At 43.2% G+C, this 26,577-nt stretch overlaps 1 protein-coding gene across 6 annotated transcripts in view; it reads left to right on the top strand.

Moving 5' to 3' along the window:
* Positions 1 to 901: 901 nt before the first annotated feature.
* GSPT1 (G1 to S phase transition 1) overlaps positions 902 to 26,577 on the top strand; it is a 39,934-nt gene continuing 14,258 nt past the window's right edge. The window contains exons 1-4 of one of the 6 annotated variants that reach the window (XM_073647694.1): positions 902 to 975; positions 25,454 to 25,501; positions 26,114 to 26,155; positions 26,314 to 26,538. In XM_073647694.1, coding sequence (XP_073503795.1) covers positions 26,134 to 26,155; positions 26,314 to 26,538 — 247 coding nt within the window. In that variant the 5' untranslated portion in view covers positions 902 to 975; positions 25,454 to 25,501; positions 26,114 to 26,133. Of the gene's footprint in view, positions 976 to 9,710; positions 10,220 to 25,453; positions 25,502 to 26,113; positions 26,156 to 26,310; positions 26,539 to 26,577 lie in introns of those variants that run through there. The other 5 variants (XM_073647692.1, XM_073647693.1, XM_073647691.1 and 2 more) reach the window with 5 other exon arrangements.

Raw genomic sequence — 26,577 nt, 5'->3', positions numbered from 1 at the left:
CCGGGCCGCGATCGGGGTCTATGGTGCCTGCGGGCCACAGGTGCATAAAGGACGCTGAGGGAATGGAGGACAGGTGAGAAGAATCTTTTTTTTTTCTCTTGTATGTGTAGAACCGCACAAAGGACAGTCCTCCAAGATGGGGACCAGGCTGGGGACAGTCCTAAAAGCTGGGGACAGTCCTAAAACATGGGGACCAGGCTGGGGACAGTCCTAAAACATGGGGACCAGGCTGGGGACAGTCCTAAAACATGGGGACAAGGCTGGGGACATTACTACAAGAGGGGGACCAGGATGGGGACATTCCTAGAAGATGGGGACATTACAACAAGATGGGGACCAGGATGGGGCATTACTACAAGATGAGGACATATCTACAATATGGGGACCGGTATGTGACATTATGACAATATGGGACCCAGGATGGAATATTACTACAAGATGGGGGACATTACAAGATGCAGACCAGGGTGGGGCACATTACTACAAGATTTTGGCAGAAAAACTTCAAAATAAAGTATGAAAAAATATTTTGCCACGAAACATGCTGCTTTATATCTAAACTAAAGTAAACAAAAAAAGTGCATGTTTTATTATCGCCACATCCATAATGACCCAAGCTACAAAAATAAAACAGCAAAAATGTTCAAAAGGTGTATAAAAAAAATGGTATCACTAAAAATGTCACTTTGTCCTGCAAAGAATGCGGCCCCCCAAATGAAATTTTTTTCCGTGTGCAGCCCATATACCCAGCCGAGTTTGAGACCCCTGGTATACAGCATCACATTCTGGAAAAAGGTTTGAGGGATTTTTATGGGGAGGATCTAAAAAGTATTAAACAGGCGTGGTAGGACATTCATCTTTGAAATTGCACACTTAACATTCCAATTGAATACACAAGTGAACCAGCGTGACAAGTCAAGACGGATCTTCTGCAGAAGTGTGCAGTTGTGCTTAAACAAGCTGGAAAGAATTGGGGTAAGACACCTAGATATTGTAATCAAGTGATGGACCTTTTAAAAGGGAAGTCCTGCACTTCTTGTCTCTTAAAAGCCTTTGATTTTGAAGCATTAATTTTAAAATTTGAGAGGGGAGCATCCACGAAATTCCTCCAAAAAGGGAGAAGACAGCCATTTATCTTAACGGCCATAGAGGGTCTCAAATGGAGCGCATTGATCCAGCCAAGAATGGTGGGGCTACACGCACAAGTTTCATGGATACATACCAAGCCAACTTGAGCTAAGGTTTTTCCACATCGATGGATAAAAACATAAGTAGAAGCTTAGACAAACGTACTTGGTAGATTGGATTAACTGCACAAGTTGTTTGGTCCCGAGTTTTGCGAGTTGGAATTAATGCAACTTGGTCCTCATGGATCAATTTGTCTAGTTAAGGTGGAAGTCTGGGAACCAATACTTTGGCAAATAATTTCATATCAATATTAAGGAGAGATAATGGGCGGTAGCTCCCACAGAATGATCTTTACCTTCTTTGGGTTATATTGAAATATGTGCCATTCATTTAGTCCACTCGAAAAGAATGGCCATTGGGAAATGAGTTCATGAAGGTAACAAAATGTGGAAGTATGGTATCTGCAAAGTTGGAAGGGGCCCAGAGGTTTGCCCAACTGAGTAGTCTTGATAGCTTGTCTTAACCCCAGGTTCTCGAGGACCTCCTTGGGCAGTGAGGGAAGGCCAGAATCAGTAAGGTATTGTCAGAGGACATCATGGTGTATAGAGTTGGAATCATACCCAGTGGACTGTTGTAAATTACAGAAATGGGAGTAAAACTCATTTAATACCTCTGATTTTTATCAGGAAGGAGATAGTATACCCCCAGATTGGGATGTCATTTCAGGAATTCAGGAGCGAGCTTGTGGCAATCTCAAAGCTCTGGCCAGAAATTGACTTGGTTTGTTTCTGTGTTCATAGAATTGCTGCCTACATTTTACCAGATTAAAAAAAAGGGGGTAACCAAAGGCGCTGCTGATTTATGAAGTGAAGAAAGGCAGAAATGGAAGAAGCAGATTATCTTTTCGCACTGGACCAGTGCCTTCCTCAGGCCATAGTCCTGTTGACAATCATCAGGAATTTATATACGCAATAAGACAGAAAAAGAAAATTACATCATAGGGTTGGATTAAAGATCATGAGGCCACAGAAAAATAAATAAATATAAAAAAAAACAACTTTAAGTTGGATTAGAACCCAGGCTTACAACCTTAGGAAGATCACGCTATTACTCACAGTGCCACTATGCCAGATCCTACAATTGTGCTTTGCTTATTGCTAATGAACGTAATAACAGTAAGACAAGTAGTGAAAGCAATCAATCCCTTTGTATGTATGTATTTAAAGAAACAAATTACATTTGTAAGATTTGGCTTAGTGGCACTACCTTCTTAAGGTAGTATCCTGGGTTCTAATCCAACCTAAGGTGTTTTAAAAATAATTATTCATTTTTCCGTAGCATCATGACTTTTGACCCATCCCTATGATGTTATTTCCTTTTCCTGTCATGTATATAAACTCCTGAGGAAGCCGTTAGGTCAGTGGTGAAACGTGTAGTTGGTTTTTTATCCTGATTCACCTGTTACTTCCATTTCTGCCAATCTTCATAAAGTAGCAGCGTCATTTATCGGAGAGCAGAGGGAAAAGGTAAGAATTGCCCCTTGATACATCCCAAAGTAGGCAAAGGCTATGTTAAAAGGGCTGTCATTTCAGTATTTATTTAACTGAAGCTGCTCTGGTGATCAATTAATTGATTTTTTTTTTATTTTTTTATTATCCCTGGTAATTAGCTGTTATCTTTGGGGAAATGTCAGGCACTAGCTCACTTTCCCAGGCAATATTACATGGCTCTCATTCAAATGAATAGGGAAGGATGTAACATAACTTTTGGCGTCTTCACACGAGAACATTGCTGGTCTTGATGTGTGTTTTTTGTTGGGGTTTTTTTTTTTTTTTCTTTTTTGGAAGCGGGTCTGCTCAAACCCCCCCCCCCCCCCCCCAAAAAAAAAAAAACCCACAAGACTGAAAAATTACTCAAGAACAGCATGACTCATGGTTGCCAACTTGACGTTTTATTTTTCTCGGGCAGCTTATCAAAAAAAATCAATATTTTTTACGGACACAATGGAAAACTATAAACAATCATTGTGATTATAAGTGATACATATCTACAGCCCAGAATTCTGATCTGTAAACATCAGCTGCATTCATTTTAAACTCTAAAATTATAATTGCAAAAAAAATGTTCTGTAAGTTTCTTCAGCTTCAAAAAAAATCATGGATGCCTTCAAATTTTATTTTTGTTTTATGCATAGGGTTAAAAAGTGTTTTTTTTTTTTTTTTTTTTTGTTTTTCTGGACAGCTGGCAACCCTGGCTTAACTCTTCCTAATTTTTATTGAAAAATGACTTAATGTTCAGTCTTTGCAGAGTTTTTATTTGGCTTCTGGTATCCAAAAACGCCAAGTGGCTATGTGCACACGATATCTTTTTAACCTCAGGCTAACCTGACGAGCTTTTCAAGTAGATGTTTCTGAAAATTCTGGAGCTTGTTTTCCTGAAGTGTCTTTTGATTTGTTTTTTGAGCATTTTTCCAACAGTTTTGGCCAACAGCGATTGAGGGTTTTTGTGAAGTTTTTTTTTTTTTTCACTTCACTCCATTGAATAACCTTTGAAGCCAGTAGCATTTTTTTAAAGCAAAAAACTATGGCAAAATGTCTGATCGCCATCCGGATGTCTTTTAATATTTTCCATTGACTTGTACTGTAAAGTGCAGAGCGTCTTCTGAAGAATAAGAATGAATGTCACTTTTTTTTTTTTTTAACCGGTTGGCGGTTTTAAAAGATGTTTAAAAGCATGAACATATACACAAGGGTATAAATTGAAAAAGGAAAAAAAAAGGTCTTCAGGCAGTTTTCGAGTCAAAATCCGCCTGGAAAAGGCGTCTTGTGCATATACCCGAATGTTCAAAAATAGAGACCAGACCATTCTTTAGGCCTTTTCAACCATGAGGCCGCTCCATACTTTACTATAGAAGTCCATGGGAAGGCTTCAAAGTTGCCACAAAGACGCCTGAACATATTTTGAGACTGTTTTGTGGCATTTTCTGACATTAGTGTTTTATTCACTGCTCAATGGACTTAAAAATGAGGAAATAGCCTACTTAAAAAAAATAAATAAAAAAACACTCCAGGAAAAATGTCAACAAAACGATTCAGTAAATGTTACGTGTATGTTCACATTGAGTTTTTGGGGCAGAAACTCTCCAAATCCGCTTTACAAACTCCGCTAAAAGACTCAGTGTTAGGCTGGAGTCACATGATCGTATAAAAAAATCACTCCGATTTTCAGCCCTGAGAGATGTCCGAGTGAAATTAGTTTTTTATTGTGTGTGTGTGTGTGTGTGTGTAATGAGTGCAAGCCGAGTATTTTTTATTTTTCTTCTCATGTATGCCATCTGTATGCAATGCGTTTTTAACATGATCTTTTCCATACTATGTGAAATTAAGCAATTTAGCCAAAAAATTAAAGCAAGCTTATATAAAGATATTGATATAAAAATGATTAGCTAGCTAAATAAATAGAATGATCTGACATTACAAAGCTGACATCAACTATTACCCCGATTGCCAACGCACCAGGGCAATCGGGAAGTGCCAGAAGCTGCGAGCTTGTATTTTTAGGCTGGGAAGGAGCCAATAACCAGGGAACTTCCCAGCCTGATAATACAAGCGCGCCGCTGTCTGCTTTACCTTGGCTGGTTATTAAAAATAGAGGGGACCCCACGTAATTTTTTTTTTTTTTTTAATGATTTATTTAATAAGGCTAAACATTCTTTAGTGCCACATGAAAGGCACTGAAAGATGCAAGTTTATTATATGTATGGGGCTTATGAAATATTGATCTATTTATTCTATTCATGTATTGTCACGGTTCTAGCTGTGAATTTACTGTACTCGGCTGATGACATGTCGGGTTTCCTTTGAGATGTGGGTGTAAAAATAGGACGGCACAAGCATGGTCCGTGTGCCGTGCGATTTTTATTTTTCTCACACCCATTGACTGGCATTGGCGAGTGCGATCCGATTCTCGGATACAGCTGTATTATAACATAAAAGTTACTGATCCGATTCTCATATCCACTCGCAGCATGCTGCGATTTTTTTTTTTTTTTTTTCCCCTGAGTCCGATTTAGAGCTGAGGAAAAACTCACAGATGAGCACCTCCTCATTTACTAACATTGATCAGAGAGCAATGTGATGTTTCCTCGCATTATACTCGTCCGGTTTATACGTTCGTGTGAGCGAGCCCTAAACCAAATAGACATTTCAAAACACTAACAATAGTGCAGGCCCAAAAAAAAGCCTGGAAAATACCAGAGTTTCTTGAAGAGGTTTCCGCATGAAAAACTAGTTTTTTGACTGCTTCTAAAAAGTTGTGTGCACATACTTTTGGAAGGGTGTGTTTTTTTTTTTTTTTTTTTCTTTCTATGTGGGTTTTGGAGAAGATTTGCTTCAAAATATACCTCCAAAAAACGCCATGTGAACATAATGCATAAGAATGTCACTTTTTTATGAAAGCACACAGCACCTAAAACTCATAGTGGGAACTTGGCCTAAGGCAACATACACACCTTCAGTGTTTGATCAGTTTTTTACCTCAGTATTTGTAAGCCAAAATCAGGAGTGGAACAATCAGAGGAAAAATATAATAGAAACACGTCACCACTTCTGTATTTGTCACCCACTCCTGGTTTTGACTTAGAAATACTGAGGTAAAAAATTTAAATACTTAAAGTGTGAACGTGGCCATGGAATCTGACCGAAAAAAACCACGGCAAAAAATAAATATAATTCACAGCAATGTAAAAACATCATGACGTGCACATGTTCAGTCCTCTAATTCCCTTAACCGTTTCAGGGTTTGGAAACTGAAGCGGTTAATAGAAGTAACATATTCATTCTTTGGGGGGCTTGGTCTGGAATCTGCCTGCTCTTCAGGCCATGTGCACACCTTCAGTATTTGAGTTTTTTACCTCAGTATTTGTGAGCTAAAACCAGGAGTGGGGGGAAAAATGCAGAAGTGGTGAGTGACGTGTTTCTATCAGGACTGTGGAGTCGGTAAGCCAAACTACCGTCTCCAAGTCCTCTATTTCCCTGACTTCCAACTCCTCAGCACGGCCTCACTACTGAGCGTGTACATAAAGTGCAGCACAGATTCATCTCACTGCCTCACTACTGAGCATGTACATAAAGTGCAGCACAGATTCATCTCACTACTGAGCGTGTACATAAAGTGCAGCACAGATTCATCTCACTACTGAGCATGTACATAAAGTGCAGCACAGATTCATCTCACTGCCTCACTACTGAGCATGTACATAAAGTGCAGCACAGATTCATCTCACTACTGAGCATGTACATAAAGTGCAGCACAGATTCATCTCACTGCCTCACTACTGAGCATGTACATAAAGTGCAGCACAGATTCATCTCACTGCCTCACTACTGAGCGTGTACATAAAGTGCAGCACAGATTCATCTCACTGCCTCACTACTGAGCATGTACATAAAGTGCAGCACAGATTCATCTCACTACTGAGCATGTACATAAAGTGCAGCACAGATTCATCTCACTACTGAGCATGTACATAAAGTGCAGCACAGATTCATCTCACTGCCTCACTACTGAGCATGTACATAAAGTGCAGCACAGATTCATCTCACTACTGAGCGTGTACATAAAGTGCAGCACAGATTCATCTCACTACTGAGCGTGTACATAAAGTGCAGCACAGATTCATCTCACTGACTCACTACTGAGCGTGTACATAAGTGCAGCACAGATTCATCTCACTACTGAGCGTGTACATAAAGTGCAGCACAGATTCATCTCACTACTGAGCATGTACATAAAGTGCAGCACAGATTCATCTCACTGCCTCACTACTGAGCATGTACATAAAGTGCAGCACAGATTCATCTCACTACTGAGCGTGTACATAAAGTGCAGCACAGATTCATCTAACTACTGAGCGTGTACATAAAGTGCAGCACAGATTCATCTCACTGACTCACTACTGAGCATGTACATAAAGTGCAGCACAGATTCATCTCACTACTGAGCGTGTACATAAAGTGCAGCACAGATTCATCTCACTACTGAGCGTGTACATAAAGTGCAGCACAGATTCATCTCACTGACTCACTACTGAGCGTGTACATAAGTGCAGCACAGATTCATCTCACTACTGAGCATGTACATAAAGTGCAGCACAGATTCATCTCCCTGACTCACTACTGAGCGTGTACATAAGTGCAGCACAGATTCATCTCACTGCCTCACTACTGAGCGTGTACATAAGTGCAGCACAGATTCATCTCACTGCCTCACTACTGAGCGTGTACATAAGTGCAGCACAGATTCATCTCACTGCCTCACTACTGAGCGTGTACATAAGTGCAGCACAGATTCATCTCACTGCCTCACTACTGAGCGTGTAAAGTGCAGCACAGATTCATTTCACTGCCTCACTACTGAGCGTGTACATAAAGTGCAGCACAGATTCATCTCACTACTGAGCGTGTACATAAAGTGCAGCACAGATTCATCTCACTACTGAGCATGTACATAAAGTGCAGCACAGATTCATCTCACTGACTCGCTACTGAGCGTGTACATAAGTGCAGCACAGATTCATCTCACTGCCTCACTACTGAGCGTGTACATAAGTGCAGCACAGATTCATCTCACTACTGAGCGTGTACATAAAGTGCAGCACAGATTCATCTCACTACTGAGCGTGTACATAAAGTGCAGCACAGATTCATCTCACTGACTCACTACTGAGCGTGTACATAAGTGCAGCACAGATTCATCTCACTACTGAGCGTGTACATAAAGTGCAGCACAGATTCATCTCACTACTGAGCATGTACATAAAGTGCAGCACAGATTCATCTCACTGCCTCACTACTGAGCGTGTACATAAGTGCAGCACAGATTCATCTCACTGCCTCACTACTGAGCGTGTACATAAGTGCAGCACAGATTCATCTCACTGCCTCACTACTGAGCGTGTACATAAGTGCAGCACAGATTCATCTCACTGCCTCACTACTGAGCGTGTAAAGTGCAGCACAGATTCATTTCACTGCCTCACTACTGAGCGTGTACATAAAGTGCAGCACAGATTCATCTCACTACTGAGCGTGTACATAAAGTGCAGCACAGATTCATCTCACTACTGAGCATGTACATAAAGTGCAGCACAGATTCATCTCACTGACTCGCTACTGAGCGTGTACATAAGTGCAGCACAGATTCATCTCACTGCCTCACTACTGAGCGTGTACATAAGTGCAGCACAGATTCATCTCACTGACTCACTACTGAGCGTGTACATAAGTGCAGCAGATTCATCTCACTGCCTCACTACTGAGCGTGTACATAAAGTGCAGCACAGATTCATCTCACTGCCTCACTACTGAGCATGTACATAAAGTGCAGCACAGATTCATCTCACTGCCTCACTACTGAGCATGTATATAAGTGCAGCACAGATTCATCTCACTGCCTCACTACTGAGCATGTACATAAAGTGCAGCACAGATTCATCTCACTGCCTCACTACTGAGCGTGTACATAAAGTGCAGCACAGATTCATCTCAACTAAAAGCCGAGATCCTTAGATCAGGAACAGAACAGACATTTATAGGACATTCTGCATTGTACTAGTGAACCCAATTTATTATATAGTTAAGGAGTCAGTCCATTTTATACCCACTCCACCAAAATGGACACAGACTCCATGACTCCGACTCCACAGCCCCGGTTCCTATTATACTTTGTTTGCTCCACTCCTGGTTTTTGGCTTACAAATACAGAGGTAAAACACTGACCAGATGCTCAATGTGTGTACGTGGTCTCATGGTTGAAAGAATAGAGGAAACAAAACCGTTAGCGTCTGAAATGGCCTTTGGCGTTGCGCGCATATGCACATATGAGTTTTTGCTCCAAAAAAACTTATCAAAAAAAATTTAGCGTAAACCAACCCAGAGTCTTTTTGCTCTGCTTTTGGAGTGGAAACTAGAAGTAAACTCCGAGGTCTTGATTCATCAAAGCGATTTTAGTCAGAATTTTGGCATAAATTTTATTTAAAAGTCTCAAAATGTTTGCAAAACTCACATTTGCGCAAAACTTGTGACATGTAGTATTTTTGCGCCAGTTGTGGTGTTATGCCAGAAATCTTACTCCAGTCTGAGGCGCGCTTCGCTCCTCATAAGCCCCCGATTCGTTAGGTGACAGCACATCTTCATGAATCGAGTGCGTCTGACTCCAACATGAGCCCCCATCCTGACCTGCAAGAAAATTGTCAACCATGATGACTCGGGGGCACGAGTTTTCAAATTTTTTTTTTAAGTTTTCAGTTACACAAACAAAAAAAAAATCTCAGTGTGCACATACTCTTAGGAGAAAAAAAAAGCACAAACTAAAATGAGCAGCAAAGTTGATTTTACATTGAGATGAAAGCCTTTCTCTGGGTATTTCGGAGCGGGGCACCGTAGTGAACCCACAGTGACACGCAGGGACATAGCTATTCAATGCTTGCGGTCACACTGTGAACTACATTTCCCGTCATACCATTGCGACTGCGTGTCCTAAAGCACGCACGCAGGTAGGTGGTGTTCCGCTTCCAAGAACGCTAGGCATTGTGGGACTCGTAGTTCGTGAGCGGCATGTAGGAGATAGAGCCATAGAGCAGCCCGAACTACAGCGGTGGCGCCTACTGCGTCGCGTTCCGTGCGCCGGCTTACGTCAGTGACGTCGCGGCAACACACGAGGAGCCGTTGAGTGAGTGCTGAGTCGGGTTATCACCGCCGCCGCCACCAGCGGATTCAGCCGGGTCTCCTCCTACCTCCTAGCCGCCGCCTGTGCACCCCCAGCGGGACGTTGGTAGAGCGCATCCCCCGGCCCGCTGTCTTTATACCGCCCCCTCGTCAGCACACACACCCGGAAATCATGGACCCCAGCGACTCGGCGCCGGATTCCTGGGAACAGGCGGACATTGACGGCCCAGAGGCCCAGCTCAACTCATCCCTGGCCCAGCTCAACGTCAACGCCAAGCCGTTCGTCCCCAACGTCCACGCCGCCGAGTTCGTGCCTTCCTTCCTACTGAAGAGCGGCAGCGCGACTGCAGACGGCCTGGAGGAGGGTAAGGACCGGGCAGGCGGCCTTGTGGGGCCCAGGCCTGGAGCTGCCCGCCGCCGCCCAGCGCTGCTGCTGCTGCTGCTGGAATACATGGACCATACCACTCACCCGCAGGGGGGACCTGCCCACTGATACAGTGCAGTGTGCTGTGGCCTGACCGGGGATTCCCCCTCCTAATAGTAATAGGCAGCAGGTTTGATCCTTCGCAGTCATCACCTAATGTAACATTGTATCATACTTATGTCGTCGCAGGGGTCCGAGGGGGATTTGCAGCATCATCATTACATGTTATGGGACTGCATTCATCCGAAAAAGGTCTTTATACATAGTCTTGGTGGGTGAGCTGATCTGATTCAGACGTCCAGTGCCTGGACCGCCCCAATTCGGTCGGAGATCTGCAAGGGGTCCACACACTGATGTCTGAATTAGATCCCCCATCATTCATATGCATGCTCTACTCGGCTGAGCATGCACATGCAGGAAGAGGGGAATAAGCCTTTTCTATACACTTCGGGCCACAGCTTAGAGTCAGGAGGCCCCCATACTCATTGGGGCCTGGCCAAAGCAATGGCTTCAGATGATATTAAAGGGGATTTTCTGTCTGATGTGGGTTTAAGAAAAAGAGAAAACATTGCAATCATGGATGTTTTTTGCAAGCAATAGAGGCATATTCACTCCCTGTTACTCCCGTGGGACCGGATCAGTTCTCCCCTCACCTGACTGTGTAGGCCTTAGGTGACAGCTGTCAGTAATTGGGATGGATGTTTCTGATTATGCTGAGAACAGGCAACTATGCCTCAGTGTGTTTTAAAGACATCCCTGTGGTTTGGAAAAGTTATTTTTTAAACATGTCGGAGAATCACATTAAAGGGACTGTCAGCACAGAATGACTGTTAAAACCAAGTACAGGCGCTCGGTGCACCATGGCAGTGCCAGTCATGTGTATATACACCTTCCCCTCTGCTTGTTTTCCCTCTATTTCCATCTCTCTCTTATTTGATCGCTCTGGCTGTCTAGGGCCAGAGAAGGGAGGACATGGATGGAAAGCAAGCAGGTGGAAGGTGTATATAAATGACTGGCTCTGGTATGATACAGCAAGCACCTGTACTTGGTGTTTTAACAGTCATTCTGTGCTGACAGTCCCTTTATTCTCATCTAGGGGCAACTTTATATTGTGACTTCTGCTGTACAAGAATATGCCTTACCGCAGTCTGAGATCACAAGTGTTCCCTGGTAATATTGAGCTAGATGACACAATAATACGATGTTGGAATGACTAGCCCTTGTGTTAAAAACCTATAATTTTTTTTTTTAACGGTAAAAAAACTCGCCTGCCATATTAAGGTGCTTTCACATGGTGTTTAGAGACACGCTCAGTGGTCCCGTCGGGGCATCTGTCCGAACCCCCTGCAAAACGAGATTCGGACATATGTGCCAATGGGATCATAATGGTGCCGACAGAGCAAGCGTGCTCTTGTGCATCGTTTTCGGGGGTGTACGCCTACAGGAGGCTGCCACCCAGACACACGCTACTCTGTCTGAGTGTGCCTGCAGTAGGCATACACCCCCGAAAATGATGTACATCAGAGTGCACGTTGGCTCTTCCGGAACCATTAGTCTATGGCTCTCGTCAGAGCATGTCCGTATCCCATTTTGCAGCGGTGTTTTGGACATATGCTCTTATGGGCGCGTGTTCCTAAACGCATTGTAAAAGCACGCTTACAGGATTATTCTTCCCTGGAAGCATTGCTGCTATAAGTGGGTACAGCGATGTATAGCGGCACAGTGTTACAGATGTGTAATGCTTTACAGGGTTAGTGCTGGAGGTTGTCGCCCCACACCAAGCCTGCAGATATATTTTGATAAAAGATGTTTTCCTATTGAATAGAACTGTAGCAAAAATTCCCACCATATGGAAGATCAATACACAAATGATGGGGCATTACACATCAAAGCACGCAGGCCAAACCTGAGAAATATGTTGGGGGCAGCAGACTAATATGAATGGCGATGCAGGAGTTGGCATGTATAGTGTCAATATTTATGGCATCACCAACTATGTGCGACGACCACTTATCTCCCTGTGCCTCTAAAGCCAAACCTTTGGCTGCATGTACACTGGCTGATTATTGTGACCGAGGTTCTTGGGAAGGATTATTTGCTGATCTTGTAAACAAAATACTCGTTCGTAGGGTGAGATGATTTTTAACCTTGCTCGTTTTGGCAGCTTGTCTTCCTATGTATACAGGACCTGTGCTTCCAAGAACTGAGATTACTGATTGTTCAACCGCACTTCCAATGTGCCCAAGTCTGTCCAAACAGGCTATGAAGCGACTGCAAATTGGCGGTTGTTTAATGGGCCCCTATCAGTCAGTGTAAGCGAACCTCTATACTTAAGAGTGATTTTTTTATTTATTTATTTTTTTTCTATTCAAGTGACACACACTAATAGAGGCCATTAAGAACTACTCCAGCAAGGCCAAGTGATAGCATATTGCTAGGATATGCTGTCATTTGGTACCTCTGTATCCAGTCTACACTAGTCCATACATGGCCAAACGGACTATCTTCAGCCGATCTAATGGTAATACTAAATATACAGCTGTGTATAGTCAGGACAGTGAGCTGTCAATCAGAACAGTTGGGGCTGGGTGAGGCTTAGAGCCAAGGAGGCAGAGATCTGGTAAGTGCTTTGACACTCCCAGAGCACTTAATCCTCATTTGCGTATGAGTTGGAACAGTGGTTTTTCAGGCTGGGAGCAGCGAATTGCATAAGCAAAGGCTATACAAATCGGTCTGAGCATGGACTAGCCATCGCCTTCCCGACACGAGCGTCAGTCTCTTAAAGATATAAGGCTGTGATGGTCAGCTCTGGAGATATGTGGCCAGTCTGTGCTCGGACGGATTTGCACAGACGTCTGAAGCGGCCTTTATGCTGTAGGCTTTAACTGCGCAAACCCTGTGCTGCTGCGGCTTTTCCACTGTTTCCTTGCACAATTTTAGAGTGCTGATTTTGCTGTAAAATATATAGACGTGACAAGCGACACGTGACTGTCATTGAAGTCTATGGCAAATGAGTCGCTGGCATCAGAAAATCCAACTCATTTGGAAACGTGCGACAGTCACAGGATGTCACCGATCGCAGTGCACAGGAAATGATTAATGCAATGTGACACTGATTTCAGTGTAGTGTGACAAATGATGCCATGTCTGATCAAGGTGTATCTGGCATCTTTCCTCCATAGGCTGTGGGTGGATTGTCTTGAAAGATTTCCCCTGCAAAAATTATTTTTTTTCGTGATTGATTAGGTCTTTTTTTTTTTTTTTTTTTTTTTTTTTTTTCATTTCCAGTATTTGGGCTCTTCTAAAAATTTGTCTTTTACAGTGTCAACAATGAGTTTTTTCTTAACTTAACCCCCCACCTCATAGCATCTTAGTGAGGTTGCTAAAATATGGGTAAGGTCGCTTCATACACTTGTATTGAGCCGAGGTTGCCCCCCAACTAGTGACGTGGCGTGGGCGTGGCTGGCTAGAGGGCATGGCCTCGCTCCATACAAGTGTATGGAACGAGGCCACGCCCACTGGCCAGGAGTACCCATAACTCATACATACCCTCCAGTTCCGGGTCAGAAACCGGCGAATCCCTGCAGCGCACACTGCGTGTGCTAGGGGGATTCACATCTGCAGTCACACATTCTTAAAATAGATAAAAACGCTGAAAGAATTTGCATGCTGCAGATTTGAAAACATGCCCAACAGCTCCAAAAATGCACCCAAAAAAAGAAAAAAAACGCTGCAAAAACGCCATGTGTGAACATGCCCTAAGAAAAGATTTGTGCCCTGGTAATTGGAACGATTCCATTCAGTGACTGAGCAAAAATCTTCAAAACCTTTTGGTCCAGCATTCAGGTCCCTGGTACCTGGCGGCTAGTTGGGAGGCCAGCAAATATCTTAGCTTCCGGTATCCCGAGCACGGCAATTGATTTGTCAGGGCTGGTGCGATGTCTTCTGTGTGACGTACGGATGATGTCATTCCCACCTTGGCTACTCAAAAGCCGCGCCGGGGAATCTGAAAGGTAAATTTGCTGGCCTCCCATCTAGCCGCCACAAATCAATCCGCTCATCGGTAAAAACTAGTAATTATATTCCAAAACTATAAAGGGAATGTGTACACAGAAAATTTCCAATAGTTGTGTAACTTCTTCTTTTTTTCTTTTTTTTTTTTTTCAATAGGAAATAAGTATATAGATGAGATGACTCGCTCATTCAAGTCTATGGGTGCGAGAAACCAATTAAATGCTACAGTATGGCATCTGATTTTTACGCGTTTAATTCTGTAACATGGGAAACTGTAAATCGTCATGTAAATGATTAATAGCTGCTGCTGTAAAAGACGTATTTTACACGGATGACAAGTGCGAAAAAATCCGTTCCACTTTTCTGGATGAAAATCAGAATAACTTTTTTTATACTGTCATGTGAACCTAGCCTAACAATGACTGATGGCGCAGGTTCCACCATTCACAATAGGTGAGGTTACAGCTCACCACTTCTCCCTCCCTTCACAATGATTTGTGCTCAGATTAGAGCAGGGGTCTCGAACTCTGTATATGGGCCGCACATAGAAAAAATGTGAATTTGAAGGGCTGCCGTATTCTTTGCAGGATGATATGAAATTTTTAAAGCTACCATATTGTTTTTTCTATATACCTTTTGGATCATTTTTTGAATATTTTTGGCTTTATTTTATTCTTTTAAATGGCATTGTAGTAATGTGCCTATCCTGGTCCCCATCTTGTAGTAATGGCGCATGCTGGCCCCTAACTTGTAGAACATTCAACTGAAAAGAATCGCTGACTTCAGTGGCCCTCAGGACCAGGCTTCAATCATTATGGGGGCTCTGGTGCCTGCGGGCCGCATTAAGCAAGCTCAGGGGCCGCATGCGGCCCTCGGGACGCATGTTTGAGACCCCTGGATTAGAGCATGCCTAGATAACTCCTCTATACAAGTAGGGTCTGTCAGTCTATTCTATTTCATGTGCACAACAAGTAGGAGTCAAATATTGGCCTTAGTGGCCAATGTTAAAATTGCAAGACTTTACACTTTGTATTATATACTTTTATTTTTTCATATCCCTTTCTCATTAAGTACTTTTAACATGAAAGACCTGATCTACACAATAGATCTTTTTCTGATAAGTCATTCCTTTAAAGAAGTTGTCCAGTACTTTATATTATTCCCCCAATGTATCCCCCTGGCGCCCCTAATCCTTTTTGTAATTACCTTACGTTGCTGATAGCGCCGCTCGCAGGCATTATCGGTGGCCTCTCACAGGCGTCACGTGACCCTGCGCTGACGTCACGACAAGTGAGGCGTGACTCAGCGCTGGGGTCCCCGCTGTGGTTGCCGGGTTGTGGACAAGGTTACCCCACCGCGTCACACCCAGCATCCACCGCACGCTTTCCCAATGAATGGGAAGAGGCAGAGCGTGCGGTGGATGCCGGGTGTGACACGGGGGGTGGGGGGGGGTAACCCCACCTACAGCCTGGCATCCACCGAGGAACGCGGAAGACAGAGACCCCCGGTTGCTGCCAGCACTTGTTGTGACATCAGCGAATGTCAGAGCCGGCTGCAGCCGGGGGTCATGTGATGCCTGTGAGCGGCCAGTGATAGCGCCACTCACAGGCAGTATCTGCAATGGAAGGTATTTACTAAAAGTCTTAAAGGCCCCTGGGGGATATATTGGGAGGGGGGGGGGGGTCTAAAGTAGTGGACTACCCCTTTAACGATCCCAACAAGCAAAGTATATTCACACTAAGTGGCTTTTTTTTTATCAGTGATCTCATGCACACACCTTGGTTTGTCATCAGTATTTTGCGCTCTGCATGTTTTTTGCACAATAGTCACTTCACTTCTTCATTTTTCATTAAAAGTAATGGGTGGTGAAAAAAATGCAGGTATCAGGTTTTGCAGCGTTTTTTCTGCCAAAACCTCATGAAGTTGAATAGGTAACTTCTTTTTTTTTTTTTTTTTTTTTTTATCACAACTTTATCAGCATGCATTAAGAGACAAATGGACAATGACAAAAATGCAGCGAACTAACGAACACCAAGTAACATTTGCTTTTTTGAGGCACAAACTTTACTGCCAAGAGATCAGGTTTTGCTGCAGAAAAAAAAATGCCTTGTGTGAACATAGCTTAAGTGTTCTTGTGGCTCTACTTCCTAATGACAGATTCCCCATCTCCTAGTGGTATGTGTGTAGTGATTATGCCCCGCTTGTCTGCAGAGGAGCAGTGACAGGCCCGTGCTGTCCTTGCTGCAGCTAATCTGCTGTCTTTCTGCTGACAGGACACTGCCTGCGGGAGTGATTACAATAAGGCAGGGTGGCGCTCAGTAAAGCTTGCCCAGATAACTAAACTTTCCTGATTGTAATCTGGCTCCTACACTTTTGGTGGATATACTGGAGTATTCTAGATTGTGAGCAAGTCCAGAATGCGACTCGTTTCTATATACCCTCCTGCCATCTATGAAACATCGGGAAAATGTGTCTTGTAAAATGCAGAAAATACAGCCGTTAAATCCCTTCAGGCCCATCTGATTTTATTAATCTTTGCTTTATCACCATTGTATTTCAAGAGCCATGCTACTATGACAAGTCCTGTGGAGCCTGCTTATTTATTTTTGGTACTAAAAACCAGGGCTGTGGAGTCGGTATAAAATGGACCAACTTTGACTCCTAAAATATATAATAAATTGGGTACAGTAGTTCAATGCAGTTTGTGGGGAATATTTTTTTTTATAAGAATTTGGGAAAGTTATGAAATGTCCTATTCCTGATTTAAGGGTCTAGACTTTTAGCTGAGATGAATCTGCGCTACAATAAATTTATCACTTAAACATGAGCCATGTATGAGGGAGTCGGAGGTTTGGCTTACCAACTCCACAGCCCTGATTGTCCCATGAATTAAGTACATTTTTAATAGATCTTGTAATAAGTTCCACAATTTATGTGTTACAATAAAATGTTTCTGTGCTGAGATAATCTTATAAATGTTCCCCTGCTGTGTACTGTGTAATGGCTGTGTCTGACCGTGCAGGAACATGGTCTGATCATACCACAGCTCCTGGGCAGGGGAAGAGGCAAAAGAGTATACAGACAGGACAGCATTGGATTGCAGCTGATTCTTTCTGTGAGGTAAAACTTTCTCTGCATTTTGAAAAAACATGTTTAACTTCACAGACAGCAGCATCTGCGATCCAATGCTGTAATGTCTGTATATTCTTTCCAGGACATCCCTCCTGACAGCACCACCAGGAGGTAGCCCTCCTTATCCTAGATAGGGACAGGAGCACATGAGAGGTTAAATAGCCCCTCCCACCACCAGTGTTTTTCCTGTCCTTATCAGGGACAGATGCATGAGAGGAGCTCTTTGTGCGTGAAGACTTAACATCCGACAGACTCGGTAGGATCGCAGGGGTTCGTGGTTTTTTTTCTCCTGTTGTAGGATCCGTGGCCGACAGCTCTCTGGTTAGAGGTCCCTCAGCCTTCCGAGTTGAGCCATGTGCTCCTGGTGCAGCTGCTTCCCTCTCTGGAGGGCTCTTGGCTTCCTGCAGCCTAAACCACCGTGCATGCGCCGGCAAGGAGGCTCTGCCTATGAAGGACCCAGCGTGCCTTCCAGGATGACACATTTCCGGCTCCAAAAGCTGAACTGCGACCTCGTGTCTGATGTGTGTTCCAGGGTGGAATGCGCTTCTGGTTCCGTGGGACAGACGCTGAAATCCACTGCCGGTGTACGTTTCAGCGTGGACTGCAATGAAAGCTGGGGCACTATTGGGTGGAGACAGCTCTAACTGGAAATGGTCTGCAGATGGATCAATCATGTTCTGTCCAATCAGATGATGGAAGCCAGGTGAGATTAACCTATTTATTTCAGATCCTGAGGCCGACCTTACCAGTGCAGCTTTTGCCTGCAATGGAGGGACAAAATCCTGGTGGTTCTGACATTCCTGCAGAACCGTCTCTTGGTCAAGTGAGTGAAGTCAGGGGGGAGAGATCACCTTCAGATACCTATATAGTAGTTCACTGTTTTTCATAGGACAAGGAGATCTTTTAACTACTTCAGCTGCAAAGAACAGGGTTAAGAGATGTGCCACATGTAGCATTAAATTGCTAGAAGCCTACAGAAAACCGCTATGTGCTGAGTGTATTTCCAAGATGATTAAGGAAGAGCGATCCTCCTTCATGGCTGATATGAGGACAATAATGAGGGGAGAAGTCCAAAACACTGTTTCTGGCCTTGTCTCGCCTCAATCTCCCCAGTCTACTCCTCATCATAAGAGACCGAGATGGTACATGGACTCAAGCTCAGAGGAAGAAGAGTTATAACATTCTGACCATGAACTAGATGAAGGCGAAAATGTTACCCCCATTATTACCTGAGGAAAATAAATATTATTTTTTATCAAGCTTTAAGAAGCATTATGAATCCATGTTGATGCAAGATGAGATGTTTGGGGGTTTTCCTAGTTAATAAGAACATCAAAGCAAGAATTCTCGAGGAATGGGAAGACGTGGAAAAAAAGGCTTGTTATCCCAAGTGATTTTAAAGCTCTCCTTCCCTTTGAACCTGATTATGCCAAGATAAGGGAGGAGGTCCCAAATATTGATATTCCTGTGGCCAGAGTAGCAGAAACCTCAATCCAGTTCGAAGATTTCTCGAGCCTCAAAGATCCTATTGATAGGAAATCGAATGGCCTGCTTAAGAGAGCCTGGGAAACCTCTTCAACCATTATCAGAGCCATCATAGCAGCCACCTCAGTAGCTAGATCAATACACTTATGGATAGATGAATTAGATAACCACTTAAGGAAGAAACTCCACTCGAAGAGAGGATATATCGGAATCTCTGCCCTTACTGAAAATGGCAACAGCCTTCATGGCAGATGCTTCAGTTCGCTGCAAGGAATGGCGCCCTTTCTAATGCCTTGCTTGCTATATGGCTCAAAACATGGTTGGAGGATAACTTATTCTTTGAATGGCTATGTTCTATTCCCTTTTCAGGTATTTGGCCCTGATTTAGATGATATCCTGGAGAAGGCATCTGACACTAAAAGAGGATTTCCAGAAGAGAAGCCAAAGAGATTCTCTTGCTTTCGTAGAACCCGTTCTCACCAGAGACGAGAATATAAAGGGAAGATGCGCAGATGGAGCTACCCGAAGGTGGTAGAGGACGAGGTTCCATATTTCATCATGGCACAGGTGTAGGGGGAGACTGTGTTTTTTCTCCAAAGCTTGGCAGGATGTATCTCAGAATCAGTCCATCCTTCAGACAGTATCTCAGGGTTATAAAATAGTTTACTCAGATTCCTTCAGAAAGATTCCAATTAACGCCTGCATAATCTCCAGTAGTCTATCAGAGACTTCTAGAAGATGTAAAAGATTTATTGAGCTCAGAAGTAGTGGTGCCTGTTCTGCAGTCAGTGGTATCAGGGCCACTATTCAAGTCTGTTCTCATTAAAGAAGCCCGGAGGCAACTTTCAGACCATTTTAAATCTAAAACCTTTAAATCATTGGATAATGTACAAAAGATTCAAGAAGACATCCGTAAAGTCAATAGTACCCTTAATATGGAAAAATACAGTGATGTGTACACTGGACCTGAAAAATGCCTACTACCATGTAGCCATTCATCCTTTTTGCAAGAGGTACCTGAGATTTGCAGTGAAAGAACTTGATGAGATCCAACACTTCCAGTTCCAGTGTCTTCCCTTTGGCCTGTCCCCCGCCCCTCGTGTTTTTACAAAGCTGGTCGCAGAAGGTATGGCCTTCCTAAGAAAGATGTTTTGATCATCCCGTGTCTGGATGACTTTCTCTTAGTAGCAGACTCTTCACAATAGCTAAAGGTACACCTAGCTACAACTATCTCTGTATTAGAGGGCCTGGGATGGATTATAAATTGGGAAAAAATTAGACTTCAGGCATGAGTAAAGGAAGATCTTTCTTGGGGTCCTTCTGGACTCGCGACAATGATCATCTTTTCTAATTTGAACCGTGCACCGCAGGTCAGTTAATGCTGCGTAAAAAAACAACCAAAAACACTAACAAACTGTGGGCATGAGATTTCTATAATCCCATCCACTTTGATGGAACTGTAAGATGCTGTGTTTTTAACGCAACGAAAATATCCAGCGTCAAAAACATAGTGGGCACACAGCCATAGAGAACAAAATGCTCAGTGGTCTAAAATCAGAGATACCAGATCCTTATCTTCTCTATTATATGTCCGGGGAGCTCCATACACTTAAGACAGTTGGTTGAAACCATTGATACTGAGGTGGCATTGGTCTGAGGTGGCTGTTTTCCTTAGTATAGAGTCGATCAGAATGTGCAACTTCAACCAAAAAGTATCATTTTAACCGACTGATGGCGCTATTTAATACTTGTCTCATGGTCACCCGTCCACGAATGTAGATTTCACAAAACATCCTAAGCGGGATTGTTGGCTCTTTGATCATTGATCATTTATGACCAATTTGAACGACTGACAATATGGATGTGAAGATTGATACGCCGATGCCATTTATATGTAGTTCAACCATCAAAATGTATAAAGTGTCTACTGCAACCTTTGGATCCGGGGCACACAACCTGAGGCAAAGGGGCCACAATTCATGTGCAATGCTCTTTTGTTTGGCCTCCATCCATATGGTGAGACATGCAGCTTTTTGGATAGGTCATTGTTATCAAACTCCATTAGCTATGAGACCTGCATCCCTCATCTCTACCGTTTTGGAGAAGATGAGCCCTTATTTTCCAGAAAGATGGATGTACTGGAAGCAGAACGTGCATCTATCAGACCTTTGTGACTTATAATTGCTATAAATGTTTCTGATGGTAATATTTTAAGTTTGATTTCAGCTTTCAGGGCTGTAACATTCTGAAAATCTTACCCTTGGACCAGAAAAGGTTGTGCCCTGAGATCTTACTCATTGGACCAATATAAGAAGTGCGGCTTCAACCTTTCTTATTTTTAAATTTCCCATGGAGTGGGCATATTGGAGCCTCACACCTTCCTAATTTATCTGTATGTACAGTTCAGCAGGATTTGTGTGTTTCATGGTAATCACAATAAAAGGGGAGACAACAGACAGAAGAGTCAGTAGACATGGGGTGAGTCTATACTGGCTGATGTGGGCCATTAAACAGTTGATCAACTACCCTTACTGATCAAAAGTAATTTAATAGCCTCTTTAGACAGGCCAACCGCACTTCTCTTGCGCACAAAACTATTAGTATGGTATTGGTCTGTGTGCATAGACTGTTCTTAAACTGGAAATGTGCTGCCGAGAATAAACAGGGCGATGTGCTGCTGAGTTTTTTTTTTTTCATAAAGCTAAACTACCTTCGCTGACCAGAGCTCTGTTTACACTGCCAGATTATTGGGAAACGAGCTTTCCTTGCAACAGTTGTTTATAATAATCTGCCAGGTATATGCAATTAGAGGCTGATTCGTCAATGCTGGTGACAGTTTACCCCAGTCTTGAAGAAAAGTCTGTTGTAGTAAGATTTGCCAAACTCCTAAAAGGAGTTTTTCCAGGACTACCATTTGACCTATGCTTTAGGATAGGTCATCTTTCTTAGATCAGTTGATGCTTGCTCCGGCTGGCTGTAGCCTGTGTACGGAGTGGAGCAGCCTCTCTGTAGTGTTCCCAGGTACAGCAGATCAGCCCGTGGGAATCTTTATGGGTATCTATAACCTTATCTGTCTGTATAGTATAAGGCTGTGTGCCCACAATGCGTTTTTTAAGCTTTTCCGCAGTGGCAAAAACACTGCAGAAACGCTTAAACGCATGGTAGAAGGTCTGCCATGTTCCCCAATGATAATCCGCATGTGCTGTGCACATGCTGCGGAAATTTCCGCTGCGGATTATCATTGCGGAAAAAAACGCAGCACTACCAATTATTTTGCAGAAGTGTTTTCGCCGCCATTGACTTGCATTGAATGGCACTGGATCTGTACATGCGAAATCCAAGCGTTTCAATGTGCGGATGGTACCTGGGTGTGGAGGACAGGAGACTCTCCTCCGGACTCTGGTACCATAGAACCTGTAAATATATATATTTACCTTCGATGGCCCGCTGTGGACTGAAGGACCTGCGCTGACTTCATTTAGTCATGTGACGGCAGGTCCTTCAGTGTAGTGTTACTGCGAGCTGCTGGCAAGCCAGGACGGAGCGAATAAAGACTCCAGGGGCCATCGGAAAGTAAGTATAGATTTATTTTTTACCATTCTTTAAGGTCACACTATATAAATAAATCCATGCCGTCTGATGCTAAAATCACTTGGAAAGTGCTTGACAACCCGCATGCGGAAATGCATGTGAAGAACACTTCACATCTTCATGTCCCTGGCAGGAAAAACGCATGTACAATCCGCATGTCTTTTCTGCCCTAGCCACTGATCTCCCGATGGTAGCCGCATGGAGGTCAGCAACGCCGCCGGTCGGGGTAGTTCTGCTGCGGGAGATGAGCTGCTAACGGTTGCCATCTTTTTCTGAAATTCTGCGTCGCTGACTGGCCGCGGCCGGACCAATCAGTGACGCAGGATTTCCTGGACAGACAGACGGGATAAGACAATTTTTTATATATAGATAGATTTTCTCCAGTAAGGCTATGTGCCCACGTTGCGGACCTGAAGCATATTTTTTACGCTTCTCCCTGGCGGGAAAATCGCATGCGGATATTACATGCGGTTTTCCCGCCAGGTAGAAGCGTTTGTGAGGCGTCTTTGCATGCATTTCCGCATGCGGGTTATCAAGCACTTCTCCAAGCATCACTTGGAAAAGTGCTTGACAACTTGTTCAGAATGGTAAAAAATAAAAAAATAAACTTTATACTCACCTTCTGATGCATTCTCTGCCCCGTCCGGAGTCTTGAGCGGCTCACGCTGTTGTGTGCAGGACCTGCGGTGACGTCATTGAGTCATGTGGTGGGTCACATGACTCAATGACGTGGCAGGTCCTTCAGACAACAGCGTGACGGAGGGAAAACATCAGAAGATAAGTATAAACTTTATTTTATTCTTTTTTTTACAGGTTCTTTGGTACCCAGGTCTGGATGAGAGTCTCCTCTCCTCCAGACTTGGGTACCATCCGCACATTGATTCCGCAGCGCTTCCGCAAAATTAATGAACATGCTGCGGATTTTTGACTGCAGCATATACGCTGCGGAAAAATCCGCAGCATGGGCATTGACATTGCGGAATGCCATTGGGGACCATGGGGTGCGGATCTACATGCGTTTTTCAAGCGTTTACGCTGCGGAAATTCCGCAGCATATACGCTTGAAAAACGCTACGTGGGCACACAGCCTAAGGCAGCTACCCAGGATCTCGACACTACTTGCAGTTTACTATTATATCTTCAGATAAATATTTTTGGAGGTGACAGATTCCCTATAAAGTGTTTACAAAAAAGCCAGACAAAAGTCTTGACATTCTTGGCAGTTTTTCTGTGATAGCCCCAGTCTGCCTTTTTTTTTTTTTTTTTATTTATATAATTAGTCCTATGTGAAGTTATTAGATCCTCTCCCCCCTGTTTTTTTTAAAAGGTTGTTTTAATCTTTTTTTTCTGTGCATAAAAACAGCCAGCTGTACTTTAACCGCTGCCTCTGGGCCTTGATGTGTCAGCAGCCAGTCACTAGGGTCAGTAGTCATGGGTGTGTGCTTAGTATGAAAACGTGAACGTCTGAGTATTTCCTACTTGCTATTAGTATTACTATTTTCTTAGGCTGTATCTCTTCTCTGTATAATTCTAATGACACACTTCATTCGTGTTGTCCCTTATGTACTACATATGTGACTTGTGTGGAATCACATTTAGATCAGAGCACTACTTTTAAAAAATAAATAACTAAAAATATCCATACAGAGAGAACCTTGAGAATTACTTTCTTTGCCATCACATGTAAGACGGGGTCATGTGCATTTCCCTGTGCCAAGGCTTTTTTTTTTTTTTTTTTTTTTGTCGACATTGAAGCAAAGGTTTTTTTTTTTGTTTTTGATTCTTCGGAAGTCTTGGCACAGGGAAATGCACATGACCCCGTCTTACATGTGATGGCAAAGAAAGTAATTCTCAAGGTTCTCTCTGTATGGAGGGAGCTGTGGCCATGTGAGGTCAGGTCATTGCCAGCTGTTTGTAAGGTGTTGAACTTTTCTAACATGGCAATCCTTTTAGAAATTTTTCAAGCCCATTGTATAAAGGTGCCCCTGTAATTTTTCATTTGATATCAATTTTTAAGATGTGGATGTATCTATATGCTATATGATGGATGTAAATGTATGGCATTGCATTACTGCTAACTAGACTATTTATAGGTTCTTAGCTCAAATTTTGATCAAACTGTGTGCCAATCTGCCACTTGTCCAGCTTTTTGTACTGACCCATGCTAACGATCCCCGTTTCTTAGGTCTACGCTATCAAAATTAACTCAGGCCAAGTAGAACTCCACTATATCTACACTAATTACTTGATATGAAAAATGTTCGCATACCTAGTCCAGCTCCTTAAAAAAATGATATGAACATGTAAATAATGAAGCTGCTGCTGCACTAGCATGAATGCAAATCAATACAAAATAACGTATGTATGTTCCATAGTTGTACTAACCTGCAGAAACGGGTAACAGGTCTACTGTACAAGGAATACTGTAAAAACCATCCCTCCCTCCAGCTATGTGCGCCACTGCTGCTTGTCTCCACACGCCAATGATCTAAAGGAGCTGCGTGACTTTGGTTCCCCTTAGAATACTGTATGTTACTAGTAAATGTTTGCACTGATCGGTAACTGGATTTGTAGTACTGGCCATAGGAATGTATTTGCCCTACAAAGAGGCTTCTTTTGCAAAGATATCAGTGGGGCATGTTGGCAAAGCTTAGCTTGGCACTAATTGCTATAACACTGCTACATCTCACTGTAATGTAAGTGAATGGGGGCGCATTGTGACCAATAAGATACTGTGACAAGCAAGTTGCAAACAATCAGACCAGATTGGATTTTTGCATGACTTGTCTCGTTCCCCTATTGACTTTCATTGCAACACAATGTAGAAGCGATCTTGGCTTCTCGACTTGTATGGCTACCAAAGTCTCTAGCCTCAGCCTTATATTGTCTCTCTAAATTGCGGTCACCTAACTTTTTTTTTTTTTTTTTTTTTTTTCTTCTTTTCCCCTACTAGATACAACAGATAATTCGGCGCAAGAAGAAAAGTCCCAGTCTTCAGAAGGTATTTGTCATAGTGAAAAATGTAGTCTTAGATTTTCTTTTTGTACCAGTCATGGTATTGCTTTGCTTTTGTAGTCCATTCGTACATATGTGTAAATTTTGTCCACTTCTCATTTGATGCACCGATTTGTTCGGAATAATCTTACGGCTACATTCAGAAAACATCCAAATCCAAAGACTATCATTAGAAATAAATGCCAACTAGAGTAGGCATCCCCCTCTCCCATTCCACTATATACATTCAGGGGCCCAGATTGTGAATAAAGAGGTGGCCGCAATTCTTTCATTTCACTTTGAGGGTTCAAAAAAAAAAAAAGCATGCATGCTCCCCATATAAGACACTGGAGATGGCTGTGGCCACTTCTCCATTCTCAGCAGACACAAGACAGGACCCTGTTCCTCAGACATTCAGGTCCCATACTTGGGATCAGCATCCACTGACATTTGTGCTGTATTCTGTGGATATACCATAAGTGTGAGCATTTTCCTTTAGGGATGGTATGGCTATGTGCACACTGTATGGTGGTTGTGTTTACGTACCCTAATTATTCACAACCTTGTGGCATTCTTGTAGAATTATTGTGCCGATTCACTTTTGTTTTTTAATATGCAGGTTCCAATGCTGTTGTGGGCATGGAGATTTCTGAGCCAGTTGGTAAGTGCCACTTATTACATGGTAGACAGCAGGTCTTTGTACTGTGGACTCATACAGACAGAGTACAGCTAAAGAGCAGCCATACCTGATCATATTGCAGCTATACTGGCAGTCATCATCCTTTACTTTAATCCTCTTCACTGGTGTCTTTATAGTAGAAAATGGAGAGACTGAGATGTCTCCTGAAGAGTCCTGGGACCACAAAGATGAGCCGAGCGAAGCAGAGCCAGGAGGCGGCTTCTCGGGAGATGGGGGCTCCTCTGAAGAAGTTACCCAAGAAATGATGGAGGAAGAAGAGGAAATTCCAAAACCTAAAACTGCTGTCGCACCACCTGATGCGCCCAAAAAAGAGCACGTTAATGTAGTGTTCATCGGACACGTAGGTATGTAGACTTAGCTTTAATAAAACCAATAAAATTATC

The sequence above is a fragment of the Phyllobates terribilis genome, unplaced genomic scaffold (assembly GCF_046119375.1).
Source record: "Phyllobates terribilis strain yellow unplaced genomic scaffold, ASM4611937v1 Scaffold_9__5_contigs__length_417890890, whole genome shotgun sequence".
Taxonomy (NCBI): domain Eukaryota; kingdom Metazoa; phylum Chordata; class Amphibia; order Anura; family Dendrobatidae; genus Phyllobates; species Phyllobates terribilis.
Note: the sequence above shows the minus strand (reverse complement) of the source record. Positions and strands in the feature narration are given on the sequence as shown.